A 24239-nucleotide genomic window follows, 5' to 3' on the forward strand; every position below is an offset into this window, starting at 1 on the left:
CGACCTTATTTTGCACCAAACATGCATCTGATTGACTTATGACAGTGGCCTTGGCATTCTGATATCACAATCTGTCGCAACGACGTTCGTTCCTATTTCCCCAAGTGTGTACTATGCTAATGCGAAGATGATGTGTTAGGCGTGTAAAGCGGCATATGTGTCAGAGCTCTCGAGAAAATACAGATTGCGTAACAACGCTGTAAAGCAGTGAAAATTAATGAGACTATTCCCTGTGCCATGTCTGCTTGTGATGCATGAATTATAAACTGCGTCCGGGTCAGAGCTCGATCCTCCCCTCTAATGCATCAATCCTCGCCCTCACCCCCTCAAGGTACGCCCAACTCCCCAACACGCTCTCGCAACATCTGACGCACCCACTCCTCTTAGCACAACCGAAAAGGAACTTCATGTCAAAGATCCCACTCTCTGCGCTGACCGGCCTCTTCCTCAGCTCGACAATGGCTTTCGACCGCCACTCTTCCCACCAGCGTGGCGTGGCATGCGAGAGGGAGCCAAAGCCCCGGGCGGAGCATTGCATGCAAATGGGAGGGACGAGTGGGGCGGCGGTTGGGTCGAAGCGGGAGGCGGATGGTTGAGCAGAAAAAGACGTTGAAATGGTAGAGGAGATAAAGGAAGGGAAGTGGCCTGGGTTGTTGGAGGAATGGGCGATGGGGGCAGACGAGAGCGGGTAGGTTTCAGGCCAGCGTAGGATTTCGCACGCCGCATTCACCCGTCTGCGATGCAGCCTCTGCAACTCCCAGAACGCGAACGCAGTGACCCATTTCAACTCTTCTGGGATCCCATCCTTAAACTCTAGCTCTTTGACCTCATCACCCTCAGCACCATCTGGCCAAAGCCCCAACTCCATCCCGACGCCCAACGCTCCCGTCCTCAGAACCCACTCGCTCGCTATTCTCGCTTCCTCGTCAAACTCGAACCGTGTAGCAATAGCGAATATCCTTAACGGTTCCGTTGCGAGGAAATTCGGGTGGACAAGCATGGCGCGGAGAGCCTTGAGAGGACGTGCGAGGAGCCATTTCTGTGAGGCGGAGAGGAGTGGGACAAGGGCTGATAATGAAGGAATAGTATACGTCGAACGCGGGTCGAAGCTTGCGGCCGAGGTGAAGGCTGATTCGTCGTCATCGATACCCAATGCACCAATACCCTCATCCACAGACGATGTAGTGCCCGCGTTGTCGGGGACCTCCCCGATGGCGTGTGGCGCCAGCCTTGGCTCCCCTTCGTCCGGATACACAAATCTCAACACAGTGATTAGGACCCATGCACTCTCATACACCGGCACAGGCTCATGATAGTTTTCGTAGAGGGTGAACATATCGTTGAAGAAAGGAGAGGCGCGAGAGAGGACATATTTGTGCGCCAGGACATCGATAGGCGAAGCATTGCTAGTGCGGCTGTTGGAATGATGGTCGTTCGTCCGGAGCCGGATATCGGCGGAAGGACCGAATATGGAGAGGTCTGTCGTAGGAGATGGGGAGGGTGAATGTCTCATGACTGTTTCAGAGTCAAAATGTGCGCTGGTGCGGAGAGCAGGATGGACAAGTGGCCTCGAAGACGGGGCAGCAAACGGGGAACGACTGGCGAACAGGACATCTGTTATATACGCGGATGCTAGCTCCTAGCGCACAGGATGCAGAAAAGGTAAGACCTGCGAGGAAGTACTGACAGCCCGGCATCGACGTCGGCTTGTCTGGAGCTCGCAGCATCAGCGCCAGAGGATGATCAAGATGACCTCGCAGGTGAAACTGATACATCCGACGTTGAGAGAGCGACCGGTTGTAGGATAGGTAGACATCGTCCCAAAGAGAGGGTGATAGCAACGAGAAAGATTCTGTATATATTGTGCAAACAATGACAGCGTCAAAGTGAAGACGAGTGCCACATGAGCGAAGGTACACATACTGATCATCACGAGCGGGTCAAGTGCCACTCAACATCGGCGCCAACTTGACGGGCTAGCGCCGATGATCCCGCTCCCTACGGTCGTCTGTCCTCCGTCTCCCATCGCGCTCTCGCTCTCGACTCCTACTTCTCCTATGTTCACGGTCGCGTCCATCCTTGGCTCTGTCTTTATCCCTGTCTCGCCTCGGTGACCTCGACCTATCTCTCCGCCGTCTGTCTCTGTCCGGACTCCGACTCCTACTTCGTCTCCTCTTCGAGCCCCGCTCGCTCGGAGCATCAAATACCATACTATAATCATCACCTCGGCCGCCGCCAGACTCTCTGTATCGACTTGTTTGTTCGAGGTCGTCACGGCCTGCAAAACCTCCGCGTCCGCCACCTCCTCGACCACCTCCGCCACGGCCGCCTCTTCCGCCACCGCGCGAGCCCATTGAGGGGTTATTGGACCACGAAGTGTTCATTCGAGCCACTGATTGTGAGCTGCAGGGGAAAATTGTGTTGTTAGTGCTGAACCAATGTTTGAAGAGGAAATAAAAGCGTACAAGTCAACCCATATCCGTCGATCGTCCACAAGGACGTTTTGCATCTTGAAATAGGCCTATAACGAATAACAAACGTTAGTTATACTGCAGTAGAAATTGGAGGGAGAAGTCCAACGAAATTCACCTGCTCCGCATCCTCCCTCTTATCAAACTCAATGAACGCATACTGCAATGAATCTCCTGTCTTCTTGTCCCTGATGACCTGACAACTCATGATTACCCCGAACCTCGAGAAAATTAACTCTAAATCTTCGTCCCGTGTGACTGGATTCAGTTTACACACGAACAGGACGTTTTCTGGGGGTCGAACGTTCGCGAATGGCAGGTCACCGACCATCTCGAGAGTGAGAGCAGAGGCTTGCGCGGCTTTGAGGCGGCGTTGTTCTTCGGCTTCTTCTTCGGGAAGCTCGAAAAGAGGGTCTTCATCTTCAGCGATACGGGTGGAGTTGTCGACGGGTTTGGTGGGTGGCGAGTCGGGCACACCGAGCCCTGGAGGATCGGGAAATGGATCATCTGTGGCAAGACGTATGGTTCAGTCAAACTGTAGTCCAAAAATACTCGAACAACATACCAAGAACAACGACATGCCTGATCCTGACGTCTTTGAATGGTCTCCCCTCCTGATCCACAAACACATCGTTCAACTTATCCAGCGTGTCCAGACCTTCCACCACGTGTCCAAAAACAGCATGTTTCCCATCCAGGTACTCTATGTTATCCGCCAGCGTTATGAAGAACTGACTTCCGCATCCTCCACGGGGTTGTCCTTCAAGGGAAGGAGCTATGGCCATAGAAACTGTCCCCTTCTCCGTATGTTTGAGGCGCGGAACAAGTTCGGGCTCAAAGTAACGCGGAGCAGAGTGAGATGACGAGGATTTGTTCTGCTCCGAGATGAGTGACCAGATAGATTCGCCTCCTGTACCGGTTGCGGTAGGGTCGCCTGCTTGGGCCAGAAAGTCTTTGGAAACTGTGGCGAGGTATAGTAAGATTCGTGGTTTAGGTTCAGAGAAGGCTGACGCACCATTGAAGAAGGCATTCAAGTTGTAATAATATACTTTACAAAGCTTGAGAAAATTCTCGCAAGTCTTTGGACATGCCTCGACTTCGAGGTCGATGACTATATCCCCAACTGAGGTCTCAAGCAGAAGCGACATGGTCCCTGCCTGCAGACGCGTCAAAGCGTCAGATATAAGACTGCAGTCGTCACCAGAAGAATCTTGAGAGACACGACGAGAGTAAATGACCAGCGCGAGGAGCACTAGCTCAAGAGAACAGAGAACGAACAGACGAACGAGCAAGACGAGCGCGACGGCATCGACGCCTCCAAATGTGGTCACGTGGACCCTTTGACGCGCTTGCGGCTCGCGCGTTCTTCTTGCCTTCGTACTTTCCAGTTCATCCTCAGCTTTTCTCCTTTCTTTCCTATCACCATGTCAAAACGACCAGGATCACCGCCAGGAGGGGCCCTAATTAAGAGGGCTCGCTCTTCTGCAGAGCCAGAGGAGCAGCAGATGATCATTTCACAATCGAATGACGAGCGAAACCAGGCTCTCATTCGTACGGTCAAACGGACGAGTAGCCTTGAGGCTCCAATTATTTCTCTCTCGGGCTCACATTCAGTACGCTTCTTTAATATAACTAAGTGATAAGTTTACTGACAGCTTCATGTAGGCCGAAATATTGAGCTGTAGATTCGATCCTTCCGGTCAAAATATCGCAGCTTGTTCTGCCGACCGGGGCATTTGTACGTCCTATTTTCTCTTATCACCTTCCCCAATTCGTCTCAAGTATCATGTATTATATACAGCTCTTTGGCGCACATACCCACCAAACACAAACTACGGTCTTCTCAACACAATCCACAAAGCTCCCACCCTCGACCTACAATGGTCCCTCTTCTCGCCCCTCCTCTATTCCGTCTCCGCAGACCACACTCTCGCATACACAGACCTCGCCACGGGCACTCGCGTCCGTCGTCTTCGTGCCCATCGTGAAGTCATCAACTCGCTTGACCGAACACTTGCTGGTGGCGCTGGCGTTGAACTCGTCGCCACCGGGAGTGACGACGGAACGGTGAGGGTCTGGGAGGGAGGCGACGAGGGTGGAAAAGAGCCAGTCGCCATCTTCGAAGTCGGATGTCCAGTGACGGGGGTGTGCTGGAGTGCGGACGGCGCGAACATCTACGCTTCTGCGCTGGATAACGACATCCACGTCCTCGACCTGCGCAAGCAAGAGCAAGTCTCGGTTCTGACGGGCCACACCGACACGCCTACCTCCGTGTCGCTTTCACCATCCGGAACACATCTGCTTTCGCCGTCTTTCTCGAGTCAAACGATTATCCATGACGTGAGGCCGTTCTCGACAGCCCCAAATAGGATACATAGGGTTTTGAGTGGCGCACCGGCAGGCTTTGAGAACACGTTGTTGAAGGGGGCTTGGAGTAAGGAGGACGGAGGAAGGAGAGTCGCGGTGGGTGGTGCGGATAGGACGGTGACGATTTGGGATGTGGAGAGTAGCAAAGTGCAGTACAAGGTATGTCCGGCTCATATTCATTTTATACTCATGATTCTCTGAGCTGAGGTTGCTGGCTTGTTAAGCTTCCCGGACACAAGGGAACAGTCACCGCGGTTGACTTCCATCCAAAAGAGCCCATCAGTTCGTTACCATCTCGTTTCATCCATCTCAGCCTTGTGGCGCGTGTGGCGTATCAGGTTATTGACTTTATTTCTTTTCTAGTTCTCACTGCGAGTAAAGACGGGACGATGCTGCTCGGCGAAATCGAACCCAGTGTTATCTGATCACTTGTACCATTCTTCTTCACCTGTGACTTCGACTATGCTTATTCTGGACTGGCTCAAAGTTCTTGTCTACTTGTTCTCAATTTGTCGTATGCCCTGCTACTGGAACCATTAGCTCGGATTCAGAAATGTGATTGGCATACAGAGCGTCAAGATCATATCATCCTTCAATTCAACCCTCCCAGAGCTTGAAATGCCCTCAGCATCTCTGGAGTGATCCCGTCTATGGGAACTCCAGTCGCTCTTGCCCCGTCACGACCACCGCCTAGCAAGCTCGCGGTCCTTCGCCCAAGTCCTCCACTCCCAATATTAGTTGCAGAAACGCTCGCTCGAACCCCAAGAGCACGAGCTACAGCATCCAGTGCCACGACTTTCTTCGCGAGCGCGAAGAACGTGTCGTCCCAAGTATCGTTTGTCGTTTGGTCAGATTGGAACTCGGGTTCGGGAGGGAGCTGCATGTCTCGAGAGTGGAAGCGAACTTTGCTGTCGATTGGAATATAAAAGGTTAGCTGGGGGCCCTAACTATGGAAAGTGTTAAGACGGTGAGGTGCCGATGAGAGCTGGAAGTCGACGATGCCTTGGACTGGTGAAGTGGTTCGAAAAGGGGACTGACACGCAAGTGATCTTTCCCTTGTCGTTTTTGATGATTTGGACGGGGTAGATGCCATCGCCATTGCATGTCAAGATTTCAAAGCTGCGGCTAGGCCTGCTTCGGGAAGTCTGAGACTACGAATAAAGCAATGCGTATAAGATCAGCACCGGAGGATCAGAACATGAATCAGGTTGAGAGCAATCACGATGCGAAGAACTCACATCTTGAAACGCATCCCGAAACTCCAGCTTTCCGTTGTCTGGGATCTCATAGTCCTTGATCTTAACTGCCAACAGACACGCAGCGATGCGATAAGTAGTTTGTTCAAATATTACATGGGGAAGATAACCGTACCCAGGAGGGACGATTCGCAGCCATCTGCCCAAGCACGATTTTGGGGATGGTAGCCCTCTGGAATCGAGAACCGGTAGTCTTTCCTAGCGAGTATGAGGATCCCGGGACGGATATCGTGTGTGGGCTGTTTATCAGGCTCCGAGTCAGTTAATATTCCGAGACCATTACAGAAAAGGAGACAAGATAAATATTCCCGGGCGAAGACCAGGAAGGAATACTCGATTTACCGTCGCAGACTTGCGGATGGCGGTCAACAGATTCCACGTCTTGCCGCGGTTTGAACGTCCAAAGTCGACGACGGTTTTGTAAAAGCCTGTATGCAGGTTTGAATATTCTAATCAGTGTACTATGCAAGGTCACCATGAAAGAAGAAAGAAGGAACTGGGGGTACCATAGTTCGTTCTTGGTTTAGGTACCTGTACCGGGTCCGCATAATGCTCCCATTTTCCGTGAAAGTCGCGGCGGTGATATTGGCCTAGACGATGGTGAGCCAGTGACAGGACGGTAAGACCCAATCTACCAAAGCATCTGAAGAATGAAATCGAAGATTGACACATACCTGGAGCTGCTTGTGTGGGAGTCATAAGCATCGTGTGGAAATCGATACTGACATACCCACCCTCACAGGGTCCTGATAAGAATTGCGTGAATAGTAGAACATTTTAGTCAAAATCGAACATATTAGCTTTACCATCAATGAGGACGCCGTGCTGTAGTGACATTTCAATGATAAATTCACTCAAGACGAAAAGTAACCCACCGCATCAGCCATACCAGGCCTCCTATCGATTACACCATCCTCAGGAGTAGACAGCTCGTGATGAGCGTCGTACGTCTGAGGCGGCCAGTCCGCGAGTCCAACGAACGGCCTATAGTTTTTTCGAGTGAGGAGTTCGTCAAATGACAATGAAGAAGGGTGAATCTGTGCTTCAGGACCCGGAACAGGAAGAAGAAGCGACATGTCTCTGTGAATGGATGAGGTCTATTGATTGGGATGAAGAGGAGCGGGAAAGTATGGGGGGTCGAATCACCTCAGCCATGGCATGACTTTAAGGGCAAGCCGGCTCAGAGACTTTGACGGATTGTACTTCTCGAGAGTCTGCCCAGATGTCATGGAGAGTAATGTAAGCCGAATTAGGAACTCTAGTTGCTATTTCAAGAGTTCGAAAGCACTTCGAGTCTTCGACGACAGAACGGATCACGACCAAGCTCAATGTGGACATTACTTTTGTTCAGTGACCACGGCAAGGAGCAAAATCCTTATCCACAGTACTAGTCTCATAGATGTTGGAGAGTAGTTTCAAATCATAGTCTAGGCCATTGTGAACCAGAGCCGCCAGCTAAGCCAAAAGATATTCTGACAGGTACTGACCCGTGGCGGAAGTTGAACGACGTTGTCGGAGGCTGAATCGGAGACAGGCCTAGATTTACGCCACATACCCTCGCCACCCTGTCGGCTTGCCCCTATGTGATGACTGTGGTTCAGAACTTCAGAGGGTTGTTCAATTGTACATATCACCGCTACATTCGTTGGCCCTACGAGATATCGTCGCCGGGTCTTACTGTGTCTAAAGTGTGCTTCCTAATCGAAGTTTCAAAAATCCTAGAGGAATTCTGTTTAGCTTAATTCACCAGGCATTGGGCAGCAGTGAATACCTCGTAACCTCACCACTATTAGCGTCTAAAATACCCAGGGGTACCATGCTACGAAGACCAGCATGATAAGTCAGAGTCTTCACATTAAATCGGGACAGGAGCAAGTACGACGTACCTAGTCACTTCAATAGGTATCCACTGTATACCATGCACGATCATACCATTCGGAGTCTGATAGGAGGCTGGCACGGCTTTGAATCGATGATAGACGGTTTTACCATCGTGAGAGGTCGACGTCGTATAAGCGAATTGTCCTGGCTGTATTTCGTTTTCGTGCGATAAATCTATCAGCAGAGTCTGTTGAGGTATAGGTCAGAGGTCGGACGATGATTGATGCATCTGCAAGTTGATCCTTACACCGCCTGCAACGTCGACTGTCACTTCTTTCGTCGAATTCTTCGAAGCATTGTCGTCGTCGCTTTCCTCGCCTGTGGTACGAGCAGACCACAACACGTCCATTCGGGTTCCGGTTGCGCAAACCCAACAACGCCAACTGGCAGTATTGAGGGTCGTTTGGACGTTGATCTGTACATCGATACAAGCGGCGTGATACCATCGTGGGCAGGTCGCGCATTCTATCGTAAGCCCAACTCGATTGGTATCACCGCAAAGGCAAGCGATAGCCCCTTCAGACTGCGTGGCATCAATAGTACCATGGTTGGAAGCGGGCCGAGTGGGAGGCGGCTCTAGGATTCGAACTCGTCGGAGGAAAGATAGGTCTCTATCACACTCTCTTGCGGTGTTCGGGGAGCCCAATGATCGTGTGGGTGAATGATGAGGGATTTCCCCAAAAGATCCCGGAAATTCTGTTCTCGTATGATGTGGAGCCTCTTTAGATTGGCTTTCAGTGACTGTAAACCAGGTGTGACATCGAGTACTATATATGAAGGCTATCATGTTAAGCAGGCTCGAGAAATAGGGGATCGTTGATAGTACTCACCACTGGACACTGATGTCTGGTTCGACTATGGCCGCGCTGTGTACACTCTGTTGACAGCTAGGACATTTTCGAGGGCCATTATTCTTCAGTGAACGGCGGAGGATAGCGTTCATATACAACGAACGCCCCGGCTTCACACTTACGTTCCATTGTTTCGAGTCGATCGGGGTTACGAAGGATTCGGTGCCAGTACTTGTAAGGTCGTAGTCTCCTCGGTCGACGAATGCCCTTCCAACCTGATGTCTGAAGTAAAGTTTCAGAAGGCCATCGAAATCCTGTAACATATCATGTTTGTCAGTAAAGTTCGATGCAATTATTCAAGGGAAAATAATGTCTCACCTCCTGCGTTATACAGAATTGGTATGGGATGGTAACATTCTGGCCGAGCATGTCAAATAATATGATGGCTCGGTTGTCACCATTAGTCCCGCCTTCCCATGGATATCCAAGGACTTTGGGCAGCGACTCCATACGAAGAAGAAGTTTCGCCAACGTGACTCCATTTTCACGGGAAATCTGCTCGAGTCCAGCGAGAGTGTATCTAGATGGCCCACAATCCGCAACAAGCTATTATAATTTTGCATGGAAGGCGGTATAGAACAAAGAAGCTGGGGGACGTACGACTGCGATACCGACAGATGCGCCGTTATGCTCTGTGTGCAACCACCCAGTTGCCTCCTCATCTCCTGAATCTCATCCTTCTTAAATATAGCCCATCCAATCTTTCGCCATGAATCCTTCATCATATTTCCTGACCCGCCTCGCCTCAGACTCTTCTGATATCCCGCGATCTTTGCACAAATCGTGTCCAGTAGTACCTTTGAGCGTTCTAAAGCGAATCGGATGGCATTCTGCAAGGAGACAGTTGGTGGGTCTCTATTAAGGCCGTGGAGTGTCAGTGTATGAATAGTCTGCACATTCTGCAGGAGCTGGGAGAACGAGTGAAGCTCGGAGACGAGCGCTTGATAGTCCTCCGAGGCACCGGCGCTAGAACTGAGAGCGGCGTGAACTTGAATTGCGAGGTCGACGAGCGCAAGGATATCACCAAAAGAGCCGAACGTGAAGGCAGCTATAGGCATTCCAATGAAGCAGGGAAGGCGGTTGGTCAGAAATCAAGGGATAGTCGCGGTACTGGTACAAGTTGGGGGTGAAACCCGAAACATCAGCGTGCCTAATTTCAGCGATCCCGTGTGAAGCTCGGGCAGTGCGTAGGAGCTGTGCAGTACAGATGACCAGACTATGTTGCGGATTATCGAGAAAGCCACTGATGAGCACGACCAGGTAACCGAGAGGCATCTACGCCGCGTTTAGGAGCAGTATGTACTACAGGCCCGTCTTGACGTTTTGCTCAGTTCAAATTTCCGAATTGAATGGCAAGCACTGAATGGTAGTCTCTGAAAGGTCTGTTTGAACAAAAGTGCCATATTGTTGAAAGAATTGGCTAGACATAGAGAGGAGAAAAGATGTATAACCAGACTGGAAACGACAGAAAATCGCTCGAAAACCGTATTATTGTGCCTTGGGTTCGGCAGGTTCCGGAATAATTCAGGGGCCGCGATAGATCGCACGCCACAAAAGCGCAGCGATTGTGGCCCCTTGCGCAACGCCTTCAGCCGCCTGTCTTCCTCTGGAAGTTCTTCTTACTACAATTCTAGCAAGAACATGGAATGGTTACTGTTACAGTATCTTCTGTCAACATAAACATCAATGCCTTCACCCCATCGCACAAACCGATTTTTCTCCTGATTCACGTCAGAGCGCTTGTCGCATCCCACCATGTCGATCTGCAGCGAACAAGCAATGTCGCATCGACACTCTCACCCCTTCTTCGCCTCCGCCTCCATACTTGTCTTTCGCGGTCCTACTTCAAGCCTTGGAGCTCTCTCTCGTTGACCTCTCCACGCTCTCTCTAAGCTTCTGCTCGTTCACAGTCTTTGCAATTATCATCATCAGACCAGCCTGAATGACAATGGTAGATATGCTTTCGCGGCTCACCGACCGGCTGTATAATGCCCTCCTCCCAACGACAGACCCGTATGCGCCTCACACCGATGTGACCATGGAAGGTGCGTCGGTCTCATCTTCAGCCTCATATCATAAACTTCTAACTATCCCGATTTTATTGACTGTCGCTAGGCTACTACACCCACCTCCATGTTCCTTCGAACAACCCTATAAACGCGTCTCCTCTCACACTCGTCCTCATCATCTGCGAGGTCAAGGCTGCCACAGACACCGACAAACGGATCATGGTCTACGTACTGTACGCGCCGCATCATAATCTCTTGCACGACTCCTCAACATCCGGGCACAAGGGCGACCGGGACGTCGAGGAAGGCTTCGTCCGCGAGATGTGCGCACCGAGGTGGAAACTCACCCATTCGCGCACGGACGGGTCGAATTCTTTGCCTCCGAGTGGGACAGTCGAGCCCTGGAGCCTCGAGGTTCCCGGTATAGGGTATATGAAGACCGACTCCACCGGGAATCAACATTTCCTTGTTCGCATGCCCGTCAATTCCTCTCCATCCACTCACGCGGACGCATCCGAGGAGGAGGACGAGCTGATCCTGGAAATACATACCACCGAACGCACACCTTGGTCCTCGACCTCCGTCATCTCGGGTCCCGAAGGCCCGTTCGAAAGACTAGGAACGCTTCTTCCGCTCCATTGGCACGTTTTCTCTGGATGCTCGAAGGCGGAGTGGCAGCTCGGGAGACGCAGGAAGGTGGATTTGGATTTGGATCCGTTGATGGATGTCAAAGCGGGGTTGAGCTCCGGAGAAATATTGGCGAGTGGAACGGCGATGGCGCATATCGAGAAGAATCATGGTGTAGGGTTTCCGAAAGGATGGTTATGGGCTCATTGTTTAGGCCCATCCACCCCCTCGTCGTCCAGTCCTTCTGCATCCTCAAGCCCTCAAGCGTATCAACGTCCACCCGTTCGATTCGCCCTCGCTGGTGGGTCTATCCTCGGTCTTGAAGCCTACCTAGTCGGTTTCAGAGACGACACCGTCGGTATTGAATGGGACTTTGCGCCGCCTTTAACGGTGGGTTTAAATGGATGGGGCGCAGGTGTCGGGATGAAGGTCGAGAGGCAGTGGAAGGTCGAGGGTGCGGAAGGGATGAGGAGGGTCAGGGTGCAATGTTGGACGGTGTCGAGGTGGCTGGACGTCGAAATTCTGGCGAGCAAGGTATACTTTCTCACTTTCTCGGAAATCTGGACATGTACTGACCTTCTCTGTTTCTTTTCGATAGGACTCGTTCATATCTCTCCCCGGCCCCGTACCCTCCGGTTTCAAACCTGCCATGTGCCACGAATCGTTCACCGCAAAGTTCAATATCACTCTCTACGAGCGTCCTCCTTCGATTTCTGCAATGCTCAGGACGGGACCGGAAGATGACTGGAAGAAGGTTGGGAGCTATGTGATCGAGGAAGGCGCCCTGGAGTTTGGCGGAGAATATGCAGGAGGTTCCGACCACGGCGAGTCGGAGCAGCGATCTAGGGATGGCGAACAGGAGAGTCTGGCTACTGGATCCGCGGGGGAGCACGTAGATTGATGGCAGGTCTCGGACAGACAATGGACTGGTATCGAAATTCTTGGATTTCTTGGAACCGTTGTGGTCAATATTGCTTATCCAGGCGAGATACATGATTTGGGAGCTTTCTTAACCCAATTTACCCTATATCAAGGCCTTTTTATCCGCCTTTGGCATCCACGTATGAAGGACATCGTCAAATCTCTCGAAAGGTGCTCATCAGCCCAGCATCCGTGGCGTCCTTGCGGATCCGGTTTTGAAAGTAGACATCCCGAGTTCGTCCGGTGTCGACTCCTTTCTTCTTCATCCAGAAATGGCATCTACCTTCACAAACTGGGCACCGCGAGCAGCATCAATGTCCAGAAATGGATATACCACTTGTCGAACTCCGCGAGAAGCCCTGCTCCGTACCAATCTGGAGTGGTATAAAACTCCGTGGTCCATCGACATCTTCTCCCAGGACCTCTTGTCTCTTACCACCACCCACTACAGCTCCGCCATCACTGACGGCGACACCACCTTTTCACCATGTACACAGCGCTCCCAAAACCGGGACCCGAAGCACAAAACCACCCGCCCTCGCTGACTTTGGCAGAGCTCTACACGCCACGATACTATCGCCCTTTCATCGGTCTCATTGCTTGGCCTCCCTTACCGTATGAGGAATATGCAAAAGCTCTTACGGCTCCAAATATTGGGGTTTGTGATAGGAGGCCCGGCAAGGCTGAACGGGTCGGTCTTTCAATCCGATGAAGTGCATCGAGCGTTGGGAGCCGGTTACTGACAGGGGTCTTACCTTACTATATGCTATCACAGCCAGGTGTATTAATCGACGGTATATTTTCGTTGGCTTTAGTTCCTCGAAGTCCATAGTTCTCAACTTTTTTGAATTGTTCAGGACCCTACGAGGGTGGTTATGTGAGTATCGATGTCAACATGATGACCATGATGCCCACCGAAGCAGCTCCAGGTCAGTCACGGTCGGAAATAACACTTTCGATTTATATGCAGTGTTTCCTGATTTCTTTCTCACTATGATACAGGTCAATATCACCGTCCTAGCTTCCTCAGCAAGGAATGGATATATTACGCTGATCCGAGCGAAGCGCCGAAACCGAGGACGAACTATGGTACGCTATCCTATTTTTTGTGATCTTCCGTAGGCAAGCGCTCCGAAATAATTTGTGCCAGCCAGAGAAGTTGACATCTTTGAAGACTAACTAGCCATCTGATCGTAATGTAGGTCACTATAAATCCGTAGTCGACTTAGGATCTTCGAACTGTGGTCAGGTATGGAACCTGATGACGGCCATCCGCGGTTCCTGCACGGTGAGGTTTCTGCCCTAGCCCATCTCCTTTTACCAATGATCGTGTACCTCGTCTCTTCACCCTCACTCGCTGTGCCTCTACCCTTTGTTCTTCGTCCCGGCCTATCTCTCCTCCTTCGACTTTTGGCAGCGTGCTGAAGACATCGAAATAGCCCGAACATGACAACCGTCCAGGAATTCTCATCCTAGCGAAGAAAGACTATCGCTTCTCGATACCTCCAGGGTGGCATCCGCATGACCTGAAGTGGACGGATGCGTGCGAGTCGTCACTTATAGGTACGTCTTGCCCTTGGTCTTCTTCTTCCTCTTCTTGTGTGATTCACGACACCGTCGTCGAGAAATTGAGTTGATGAGTGAGGGTTGTAGTGAAAATCAAGGACTACAAGATTCCGAGGAATGGTAGGCTTGAGTTTAGGGACATGGTGATGGACGTGAGTTTGTTTTGTGGTTTTACCCCCTGATGCACCTCGCGCAAATTTTCCTTCCTTTATTATAACATGAACGGTCTTCAACTTAATGACCGTCAATATGCTCGCATTTTACTCTATATAACTTTCGGCAACCCTCTGACATACTCCGATAGCTTCCAGGAGACACACCGCCGAAGAGATCCCGCAGCTTCGATGTTTTCACTTGTAACGGTGACGGGATATACCCGGTGGAGATCATTAAAGATGATCAAGGGGTAGTCAGCTGCGTGTTAGTACCCTATCCTACCCTTCTCCTCCATCTTTTATCTGCTAATTATCCATTGCCTCAACGTGCTACAAATATAGCAAAGTCCACTTCCAGTCCAGCGACATGGAATTACCTCCTGATGAGGACGTCGATATATTCAGTAGTTTCCGCGGACCAGACGCAGCAGCGGCTGCGTCGGATTTATTGTTCTTGGCGTTGTTGAACAGCGTGATGACGAGGACGGAGGGGATAGATATCTCTGGTGGCTCGCGTGGCGGGGGCGGCACAGGTAGTGGTTCAGCTGCACGCGAAAGTGAGGACTCGAGCGGTGGAAATAGAGAAGGAGATAGTGGGAGCGGAGTTGGTAGTTCTGGTGTCGTCGGTGGGAGTCCCTGTCCTAACGGAGCAGCAACCTCTAGCACCGGCTCGCCTGGCGCTGGTGCCACTTCCACTTCTAGTACGCCTTTGAACAGGCCTGCTAGACTTCGGAGCTCGAGGAGGTTTTGATTCTGCGTTCGGTGAGTTTACGTTCGCCTGTGTGTACTTGTGGTTGGCCGTTTCTCCCGTATTTATCGTTCCTTCTCAAACCCAAAATGCTGGTGATGTTTCCTGCAAGACTGGTGGTACGTCGTGCGGTGAAGGGGATGTTTGGTCGAGATGGATGAACTAGAGGTGTGGCGCGCCGCAGTCCAGCTGGAGGACCGACGGTTTGGTCCTCAGTTCCAATGCCGGGTGTTTGGCCAAAGTCTCTGTTCTTCCTTGTTCTCGGTCACGATTTGCGATTTCTTGAGCTTACGTTGATTTTTATGCCACCGCGTTTGCTCCTTGAGCACGGTAGGTGAGATTGGAACCTCTCGATGAAGAAGCTTCAGGATCAATGAGCATAGAGGAGAGAAAGATGCAATTGACAACGGACGTTTATGATTGAAGACAACGACACCTGAGTGACACCGACTGTAGTATGTGTATGGCGACGAATTGTAAGTATAGCAAACTGAAATCCCGTAAACCTTGACGCAAGATATGCAAAACCACTCATCAATCCTCCAGTGCTACATAGTACGTTGGTAGAACTTCCTTGCACTCCACCATGAACCACAATGCCTTTGATGAAGTACCTCCTGCCACCTCCTTCTCGTCCCCCTCAGCGAAAGACCGCCTCACCAACTGCACAAACGTGCCCTTCAATCCCCATCCTGACATCAACGCCTTGACCTCTGTATCCTTCAGCACTACCTCAATGTCGTCTCGCAAGGGGTTGTGAGTCCCCAACTTGATGGCCGGTGAATCGACAAGATTGTCTACGACCGGGCGAGGGACATCAGGTCCGTACGTCCTTCCGTCGATATATGCTCCCCAAGGACGCATGATCGCCCTCCCGAACTTCGTCCTCAACTCTTCCTCGACCCTCTCCTCGTCACTTAAACCCACAGACGAGCCTACATCAGCACCTGCCTCACCCGCACCCTCGTTCATCGTCTCCGCCTCAGAATACTTTGTACTGTGCACAACCCTCGTCGCCACCTCCACACGACCTGGGACATGCGTATCCTTGATCCCGTCCGGCAGCATCTTCCAATAGTCATCCAGAGTATCCCAGCCGCTAACCGCGTCAGCTTGGGCTGGGATGACGGCGTCGGGGTCTAGCTCGTCGAGTTCGTGGGCGAGGCTGTTGAGGTCTACCAGGACTTCGGGATCCGCAGGGTCAACGACGAGTCCGGGTTCGGTGGGGCTAGGGATATCGGTAGTAGTATTGGGATCTGAGATGGGCGTGGTATGGCTGATATCGGTGGAAACGACAGGCGCGGTCCCTAGAGTTGAAGGCTCGATAGCAGAATCACCGGCGACAGCGCTATCATGCTCCTCCACTTCTTTTATGCCGCTCTCCAAATCTTCAGCTGGCACCTCATTGTCGTCATCCGACGCAGTTGCGTGATCGTACCAAGCGCGATGGCCGGGCGAGAGGGAGAAGTTCTGAATCTTAGGCAGCTCGACCATGGCCTGCTCCGTGGCCTTCAACGCGTCGAGAAGACCAGTGCGCATATGTGCGTCGGGGAAGACGTCGCATTGGATGAGGTAGCGGAGATAGAACCGGACGATGAGAGGGAGGAGTTCTAAAATACGTCGAGACCTGTAGAGTCGGTTTACGAAAGCGTCATTTGAGATCAATGTCAGCATCAAGAGAAACCCGATTCAGAATAGATCTAGAGGTAATAAGATGTTAGGGAAGAAAAATGAAGAAAACACGTACAGTAGCATACCGCGATCTATAGCCCAACTCGAGAAAAACATCCTCACAGTCCCCTCCGGGTCACTGAAAAATCTGTCCCTTCTTTTCTCCTGTTCCGCCTTCCTGATATTCACCTTTTCTTCCAAGCTCATACCGAACGTCGCCTCGATGAACGTGTCCCTGTCCTTCGGGCCAAGAGGGTGGAAGAGAAACGGCCTTCCTCTCCTAGGTCCCCCGGTCCCCCTTCCTCCTCTCCCTCGAGCGTAACCACGACCGCGGCCGCGATCGTTAGAAGCCCCGCGACTCATAGACGCGTCGAAGTAGACCGGAGGGCGGTTGGGATCATTATGATCGGGTTCATCGTCAGAGATATCACCGCTACCTCCCCCACCGGTGGCGTCTTCGTCGTTCCCATCGGGGAGAGGGTCTCGCCAGGCAGCCTCGAAAATGACGCCTATGAAATATGCGAACTGGGAAAAGGCATTGTTAGAAAGAGATATATGCGAATACATTGAAGCGATAGAGTAAGTACGTGCAGCGCGAATAAAGGAGAATCAGGAGAAAGGAGTACACACCTGATTCCACATTGTCTCCAGACGCATCTGCCCTTTCGGGTGATAATCCCACCACGCGTTCTTCCTGTCTGAACGGAAATCATCCGTGGCCTGTTTCAAGAGTTCCTCCTGAGACAAATCCCTGAAGATATACAGTGTGAGCAACGACACCACCAAAACCAAACAATCTGAACGAAAGAAAGGGTGAATCGATATTTAACTCACTGATCATATTCACGTGGTGAACAACGGTCCAGTTCCAACCAATCTTGGAACCAAGTGGCGCGTGCCAGCGCAGGTGGTGCGTACACCAGAGGAAGGGAGGGTCGTGGTACATCTTCAGGCTCAGGCAGGTTAGGAGGACGTTCTGGACCAAAGTATAACTTTGCCATGACAGGTACTCAGATAGATGATTTGGTGGTGAAAGATCTGAGGAGGGTTGGGGAGGTTGGTCGTTGTGAAAGCCAGGTTTATATATTGAGAGAAAGAAGCAGCTCGAGAGAAAGAAGCAGCTAGCTTGTTAAAGAACAAAGGATCGCCGGCGACGAGAACGCTTGGGCCACTGGATGACGGCACCCACAAAACGCCCTTTGTGTGGCCCATCAAATCTTAGATGAGATCTAAGTTCATTGTTAGTTCCCAGAGAAGAGCATCGATGCAAACGGGAAGTCAGTGCCCGGGAAGGAGGAGCATCAACGCAAGCTTGAAGCCATACAAAGCCACATCGCGGCAGTGAAATACCCCTATTGCACAGACCACATTCATTCCCTGGTAGGATGAATGGGGCATGAGCAATAGGGGCCTTTGGCTTCGAAATGTGGTCTTGCACGCCTCTTAAGCTGGTCTCATGGGAGTTTTCAAGAGTGACGATGGTGAGAAGAGGGAGAACGTCGCGATAACGCTACATGTTCCTTCTTTTGGATATGTGGCACTTCTGTGGCCCGTCTCCCTGCTGAAAGGAACACAACTGAAGCGTTTGCACACATCATAGCCTGCATGGTGAAAGTGATGGCTACAAACAATACATTCTACATTCATTTGTTGCTTCTCTCCTCGCTACATAACATAAACAGAGCAAAAACAGTGTGTCCAAGACCGAGGGTCCAATCCCTCAAGCCGACCCATTTCAAAATATAAACTTAGACCAAGTTCGAAGGATACCCAAAGTCCTCCAACGGCAAGAAGTTCTCCTTGATACTCCTCGCGCTGACGAACCTGTAGAAAATAGAGATACTCCCCGCCTTATCGTTCGTCCCGCTCGCACGCGCACCACCGAACGGCTGCTGGCCGACGACGGCACCCGTACACTTTTCGTTGTAGTAGACGTTGCCAGCTGCGTTGCGGAGCTTGTTGGTGGCGAAGAGGAGGGCTTTGCGCTCGGTTGAGAAGCTATTACAAAAAAGAAAAGTTGAGTAAAAGTGGTCAATTTGTGTGAAGGTGAATTCTGAAGTAGGACGTACATTGAACCAGTGAGAGCGTATTCGGAGGTGGTGTTGATCAGCTCGATGGTCTTCTCATAGTCCGCATCCTCGTAGACGTAGATCTACACATTTGTAACCACATCGTCAGTGACAACTCATCGGTAGATAACGATTGAGAAGGCGGAAACTCACGGTCAACACAGGGCCGAAGATCTCCTCCTGCATGGTCACCGACTTAGGATCCTTGGTCAGAATGACAGTAGGCTGGACGAAGTATCCCGTCGAGTCGTCGGCTATGAGATGGACAGCGCATGAGTAAGGTGGCTCGAGGGGATAGAGAAAATAACGTACTCGAGCCACCGATGAGGATCTCTCCACCAGCATCCTTCGCCTTCTTGATGTACGAGGTGATCTTGTCGAATGCAGGTCTGCCACTATTGTAACGACAACGACAAATCATGATCAATTGCGACCCTGTCGGAGACGGTTACGATGATACGTACATGACGGGCCCCATGAAGTTAGAGAAGTCAGTCGGTGCACCGACCTTGATCTTCGCAACCTGTTCGAGGAGCTGATCCTTGAAGCCACTGGTCCAGACCGACGACGCGACGTAGACTCGCGAAAGAGCGGAGCATTTCTGGCCTATTGATAGAAAGTGATCAGAGATAGAACGAGGGAGCGAGCGGGTGTTTTGTGAACGACAAACCTTGATACTCGAAAGCACCACGGACGGTCTGAAGGACAGCGTTCTTGACCTCCGCCGATGAGTGAATAAGATGGAAGTTCTTTCCCCCTGACCGCAACCAAACATCTCAGCTTCACATTATCGCATATTCTGATTCGAGCAGGGGACTCACCAGTCTCGCCGACGATCCTCGGGTATCCCTTGTACTTGTCCAGGTTGCTCGCAATGTCCTTCCACAGCTTCCTGAACACGAATGTGCTCCCGGTGAAGTGCAATGCCGCGAAGTTCGGGTTGTTAATGCATTGAGCGACGACCTCAGGGGGAGGGCCGGGAGTGAACTGGATGACACCGGGTGGGATGCCTGCTTCCAGGAGGATTTGATGGGTGATGTAGTTCGCGTAGGTCGCGGCGGGCGAAGGCTTCCATACGACGACGTTTCCGACGAGAGCCGGGGCTGTTTTTTAGGAGGAAAAAATGTGGGAGCAGGAGTTTTGATCAGCAAAGTCGACGTGAAAGAGAAAAGTGTGGCCCAAGTACCTCCGCAAAGGTTACCGCCAATGGCAGTAAAGTTGAAAGGCGTGACTGCAAGGACGAAACCTTCGAGTGGTCGGTACTCAACGCGGCTAATGGTAAGAGACAGTCAGTAATGCCGACGCACAGCCCAAGTAAAAATAATTCACTTCCAGCATCCTGCGGCGTTCTTGGATGGTTGTTGCGAGTAGAGCTCCTCCACGTACTTCACTCCAAACCTGAAGAAATCACACATCTGTAGAAAGACAGAAATCGCTTCAGCCCTTCGTCCCTCTCTTACCTTCCCTTTCACACTCCAGCTTTTTTTCAAAGCAGAGAAACGCAAAACACACCTCAGCAGCCGCATCGATCTCCGCCTGCCACGCATTCTTTCCCTGACCCAATATCGTCGCCGCCATCAGCTTATACCTATACTTCTTGCTGATCAAGTCCGCGGCCTTCAGGAAGATCGCAGCCCTGTCATTCCAGGGCATGCTCTCCCATTCCTCCTTTGCAGCAAGCGCACCTTCGATAGCGCTCGCGATGGTCGCCTCGTCAGCTTCGTGGTAAGTGCAGAGGTGTTTGGCGTGGTCGGAGGGGATAGGCTGTTTCCCGAGCTTGCCTGTTTTGACCTGGATATGATGCGCGAGAAAGGATAGAGAATTGTGAGAAAGGATGGGTGAGTGAGAAGGTGCGGAAAAGCAAAGTGTAGACGCACGGGTTTGCCGTTAATGACACAAGGAACCTCGAAGGGCAGCTGTTGCTGCATCTCCGTCAAAGCAGCCTCAAGACCCTTCCGCTCTGGTGACCCCAGCGCATACGAGTACTAGATGCAACCACCCCCCGCCACCAGACTCATTAGTACATCTAGTCCGAACTCGGCACAACATCTTGACAAGCTTACCATCGGCTCATTCTCAGTCGCAGGAACCTTGAACGCAGCAAGCTGTGCGGACATTGTGTACGAGGTTATTTTACCGTCTGAGGAACGATTTCAGTCGATGTAGGTGGGAGTGGGAGCAGCGGTGAAGGATGGTCAGCTGGTGGGTAAGACGAAAGAAGAATGGTTTCAGGTATGGTCCGGACCTGTTTGTTTTTGTGTGCTATATCTTGGCTATATCTGTGACTCGTACAGGAGCACAAGGACGGATCGATGAACGAAGGTGCCACTGCTCGCGGATGTGCATATGGCGGAAGTCCGCCATGGCGAGATCGGAAGACGCCTACCCGCCAATAAGTTGTGGATTCGGGATTTTTGGGCCACTTATCTCCATTGGATATGTTTTTTTCTTTGCCCCTGTCACAAAGCGGGGTGGCACTGCGGCGACGCGGACAGAGCGGTCATTTGTGGCACGATCAAACATGCTGAAGAGGAAACGACAGCGATGATACCAACGGCTCAAGTATTTAGGACAACATTGGGTTCTAAGAGTAGTCGACAATTCATGACCATCCCGTCCACGTTGTCTCGAACCTGCAGAAACACACGCCACAGGGATCGAAGCATTATCAGAGCGCAACATACTCTAACAAGAAAGCAACAGACGTGTCTCGCACGTCCATGTCGAGACTGAATTCCTTCCTCACTCTTCAGAATCATCATCCGAACTCGACGACGAAGACGGACTATCCTGACGAGCACCCTCCGAATTATTCGCCGTTACAGCCGCCGCCGAGCCTGCATCTACACCATCCCCCTCATCGTCTGAATCAGCCACGGCCTCGGCACTCGTGAACTGCTTGATTTGTCTCGGGCGACAACTCGACTCAGGCGGCAGGTGGGTATTCTTGACGAGTAGTATGTCCATGATTTCTATAACACCACAGGTGACGCCAAAGAGACTGATCAGCGACTAAGATTGGGAGAGACAGTTGAACGAAGGCACAACGAACCAGCATGCGTCATGTTCTCATGTCCCTTGATGCTATGTCTCATGGTGTGCCAGCGTCGTTGGAGGTTATGAGGGCTGAAGAAGTTCCAGTTCGAGTCCGGGAGGGTCTTCCAGTCGATCTCCGTATCATCCCGGACGTTCAGGGAGTTCACTCTATGGTAGGCAATTTATAAAAAAGACCAAGCAATCAAAGCTAAAGGAACGGCGTACTTATGCACCAAGATGAAGGAATCTTGTAGGCCCCACCGTGGTTTATGGCCCTGCGTCTTGAACGATCGATTCAACGAATCCAACCTACATCGACAAAAAATATAATCAGTAAATTAACCGTACATTGAAGCGAATGTTTGGTGTGGACAGTCATACCATTTAATCCGACATTGTTGTCTTCCTCTCTTGTTCCCCATCTTCTCGCTCACAACACCCCAAAACACGTCGTTTTCGGTATCCTTTCCCTGATTCACGGTCATATCCTTCACAATTTCAGTGAGCTGGGCTTCTTCCGCCTTGCTCCATGCTCCTACAAAAATAACAAGTCGTCAGCGAGGGCAATCATACATGAGGGGGAAATTACTGACCGGCATTCCGTTCGGAACGGTTCTGTATATGATTTCGATATCGATCACGACAGTCCTGAGCCATTCGGCCCACCCTTGCGCTGACCTTCTCCCATTTAGGGCCGAGCTCGAGGACCGCTCTGCATAATGGAAAACCCGATTATAAGACAACAGACAGTAGTATAATTTGAGTATCGCTTAGTGCATAATTGAGAGGCGTGGCGTGACGGTTCTGGTAGGTAAGAGGGGACTTACGACTCAAGCAGCTCGTCCTCGCTCTTCACCCACTTGCCTTGAAGTTTGAGAGGATGACGCGTCCGACGGACGTGGTGATATACACCGATGATAGGACGCATAGGGACCGCCAGCGCTATATAAATCGAGTAAATATCCCTTGAAATTATAATGTGAAGGGGATGTGAGACGTACTAATTTCAGACCAGAACGCCTGATCTTTTGACTTTTTATCGTCCGGCCAGATGATTCTCATCAAGTCTTCTTCAGACATTCCTTTCTCCTGCGAAAGTACGGATTGTTATTCACTGGTCAGCGACGCTCTACTACAGTACCTGGCGGAACTCACAGCCCTATATCTCTCTATCGCCTCTTCTAACTGCTGTTCCTCGATCGCAGAGAATTTGCCCTTTTTGTACACCAAACCTGCAATAACTATCGTGAATATTTGTGCAAGTAATCCCCCACAAGCAGCGGTCAGTCTTTTTTGGCGAGACGAATATTACATACCTTCGTTCTTGGCCATCTCTGTCAACTTTTGCGAGCTCAACCACTTGCTTGCCAAGATCTGTTGGTTTTCCGATATATCCGGAGCCGGTAACTCAAAGTTCGTGATCCTCTTGCTCTGAGCCCTTGAGCCCGAGCGTGAATCCCGAGTCGTTGGGCCGGCTTGCCCCGAACTTGATGCTTGTGATGGTACGCCCCTGATAGCATTCGAAGGCGCGGACTTTTGAGCGAGCGGTGGAATAGGCGGTGGAGCAGGTGCAGCGTGTGGATGAGGGTGAGGAGGGATGCTAGAGAAATCGAGGTTCGCGGCCGTTGCAGCATCACCGAGAGTACGGAGAACGTTCGCGATTTTACTAAAATCGGCGCTTTGAACGGCATTCATGAGATCCTCCGAGCTGGCGTTAACAAGAAATCCCGGGGGGAGATCGAGTGCCGCGAATGGATCATCTGAGACGCCGTTGAGACCTGGTGCTCCTAGTGCGGGATATGCATACGGAGGAACAGGAGCGCCAGGTGCGGGGAAAGGCATGTAACCCGGCTGATGAGGTGTATAAATGGTATCCTCAGCCTGCTGGGATTCAGAGGTATTGACCTGAGCGGTAGCGGAAGCAGCAGAGACGACGGCGTTCAAGAAAGTCTGAGGATCCATAGTGGGAAAATCGGAGGGAGCAGTTTCGACAGTGCCAGTGCCAGTACTGATATCTGCGGTACTCGAGGAAGCGTCAGTGTTTTTATGCACTTTTGACTTGCTTTTCTTCTTTTTCTTTTTCGGTAGCTCGGCCTCGTTCGAGGCCTCCGGGTGCTGGAGACCAACGTCCGTGGCAGAAGGGTCGTTCGATGTCGTAGTGGAAGCCGTGGCGGTCGACTCATCGTGGTTCTTCTTCTTCTTTTTCTTCTTCTTCCTCTCGCTCACATATTCACCCTCTCCAACGCCATCCACAGTCTCCTCGACCTCTTCCTCGACCTCTTCTCTCGCCCGCTTCTTCTTGTGTTTCTTCTTCTTCTCGCCCCCAACCTGAGGGTTCAGGAAAGCATTATTAGCTTGTCCTACCGCATGCTGCAGAGCACGTTGAACATCAGATGAGAGAGCCGAAGACTGTGGTGTCGCCTGAGACTGCAGAGTGGATGAGGACATGAAAGCAGGATAGGGGACGCGCTCTGTGGCCCGCAGACTTTAGGGTGGGCGTCGACGCGAAAAGGGAGGAAAAGAAATTTGGCACCGAGAATATGGTGGACGGCATTTGCCGCGACGGAGTTGTTCGAATCGTGGGCCACACTCGTTGCCCGACGTGCGCTTG

The 24239-nt window shown here is 51.4% G+C and overlaps 9 protein-coding genes across 9 annotated transcripts; 3 read left to right on the plus strand and 6 right to left on the minus strand.

Annotated features, from left to right (window-relative positions):
* Nucleotides 1-277: 277 nt before the first annotated feature.
* STEHIDRAFT_53996 (uncharacterized protein) lies at nt 278-1513 on the minus strand (the record flags this gene model as incomplete). Its single annotated transcript, XM_007302230.1, has 3 exons — nt 278-805; nt 875-1109; nt 1254-1513. The coding sequence occupies 3 exons, from the start codon at nt 1511-1513 to the stop codon at nt 278-280; spliced, it is 1023 nt and encodes a 340-aa protein (XP_007302292.1).
* A 463-nt stretch (nt 1514-1976) lies between these two features.
* On the minus strand, nt 1977-3619 carry STEHIDRAFT_130000 (cyclophilin-like protein; the record flags this gene model as incomplete). Its single annotated transcript, XM_007302661.1, has 5 exons — nt 1977-2403; nt 2466-2521; nt 2590-2978; nt 3037-3432; nt 3487-3619. The coding sequence occupies 5 exons, from the start codon at nt 3617-3619 to the stop codon at nt 1977-1979; spliced, it is 1401 nt and encodes a 466-aa protein (XP_007302723.1).
* A 262-nt stretch (nt 3620-3881) lies between these two features.
* On the plus strand, nt 3882-5411 carry STEHIDRAFT_94895 (WD40 repeat-like protein). The gene is made up of 5 exons (XM_007302662.1): nt 3882-4084; nt 4137-4209; nt 4273-4997; nt 5063-5120; nt 5202-5411. The coding sequence occupies exons 1-5, from the start codon at nt 3896-3898 to the stop codon at nt 5261-5263; spliced, it is 1107 nt and encodes a 368-aa protein (XP_007302724.1). The 5' UTR covers nt 3882-3895; the 3' UTR covers nt 5264-5411.
* A 19-nt stretch (nt 5412-5430) lies between these two features.
* Nucleotides 5431-9884, minus strand: STEHIDRAFT_138497 (uncharacterized protein; the record flags this gene model as incomplete). Its single annotated transcript, XM_007302663.1, has 17 exons — nt 5431-5746; nt 5877-5989; nt 6077-6141; nt 6210-6333; nt 6437-6522; nt 6769-6840; nt 6901-6919; nt 6970-7078; nt 7241-7308; nt 7650-7673; nt 7773-7812; nt 7866-7913; nt 7981-8162; nt 8223-8742; nt 8806-9080; nt 9145-9346; nt 9427-9884. The coding sequence occupies 17 exons, from the start codon at nt 9882-9884 to the stop codon at nt 5431-5433; spliced, it is 2721 nt and encodes a 906-aa protein (XP_007302725.1).
* An 899-nt stretch (nt 9885-10783) lies between these two features.
* STEHIDRAFT_155380 (uncharacterized protein) lies at nt 10784-12363 on the plus strand (the record flags this gene model as incomplete). The annotated part of the gene is made up of 3 exons (XM_007302664.1): nt 10784-10871; nt 10942-11996; nt 12061-12363. 3 exons carry the CDS (start codon nt 10784-10786, stop codon nt 12361-12363), a joined length of 1446 nt encoding a protein of 481 aa, XP_007302726.1.
* A 918-nt stretch (nt 12364-13281) lies between these two features.
* On the plus strand, nt 13282-14641 carry STEHIDRAFT_109860 (uncharacterized protein; the record flags this gene model as incomplete). Its single annotated transcript, XM_007302665.1, has 7 exons — nt 13282-13312; nt 13386-13472; nt 13633-13671; nt 13845-13946; nt 14037-14101; nt 14254-14358; nt 14513-14641. 7 exons carry the CDS (start codon nt 13282-13284, stop codon nt 14639-14641), a joined length of 558 nt encoding a protein of 185 aa, XP_007302727.1.
* Nucleotides 14642-15248: 607 nt separating this feature from the next.
* STEHIDRAFT_138499 (uncharacterized protein) lies at nt 15249-17524 on the minus strand (the record flags this gene model as incomplete). Its single annotated transcript, XM_007302666.1, has 4 exons — nt 15249-16479; nt 16600-17048; nt 17154-17274; nt 17358-17524. 4 exons carry the CDS (start codon nt 17522-17524, stop codon nt 15387-15389), a joined length of 1830 nt encoding a protein of 609 aa, XP_007302728.1. The 3' UTR covers nt 15249-15386.
* A 602-nt stretch (nt 17525-18126) lies between these two features.
* Nucleotides 18127-20792, minus strand: STEHIDRAFT_76699 (delta-1-pyrroline-5-carboxylate dehydrogenase). The gene is made up of 12 exons (XM_007302367.1): nt 20656-20792; nt 20470-20577; nt 20105-20383; nt 19922-20007; nt 19779-19864; nt 19414-19695; nt 19263-19349; nt 19057-19198; nt 18905-18987; nt 18746-18846; nt 18593-18675; nt 18127-18521 (listed from the first exon to the last, which is right to left on the minus strand). The coding sequence occupies exons 1-12, from the start codon at nt 20707-20709 to the stop codon at nt 18272-18274; spliced, it is 1641 nt and encodes a 546-aa protein (XP_007302429.1). The 5' UTR covers nt 20710-20792; the 3' UTR covers nt 18127-18271.
* A 542-nt stretch (nt 20793-21334) lies between these two features.
* On the minus strand, nt 21335-22861 carry STEHIDRAFT_55581 (uncharacterized protein; the record flags this gene model as incomplete). The annotated part of the gene is made up of 8 exons (XM_007302343.1): nt 21335-21564; nt 21645-21796; nt 21854-21937; nt 22010-22160; nt 22222-22340; nt 22456-22570; nt 22630-22717; nt 22784-22861. Coding segments are annotated over 8 exons (1017 nt in total), but the record flags the coding sequence as incomplete, so codon positions are not given.
* Between the last annotated feature and the right edge of the window lie 1378 nt (nt 22862-24239).

This window comes from Stereum hirsutum, assembly GCF_000264905.1.
Source record: "Stereum hirsutum FP-91666 SS1 unplaced genomic scaffold STEHIscaffold_5, whole genome shotgun sequence".
NCBI lineage: Eukaryota > Fungi > Basidiomycota > Agaricomycetes > Russulales > Stereaceae > Stereum > Stereum hirsutum.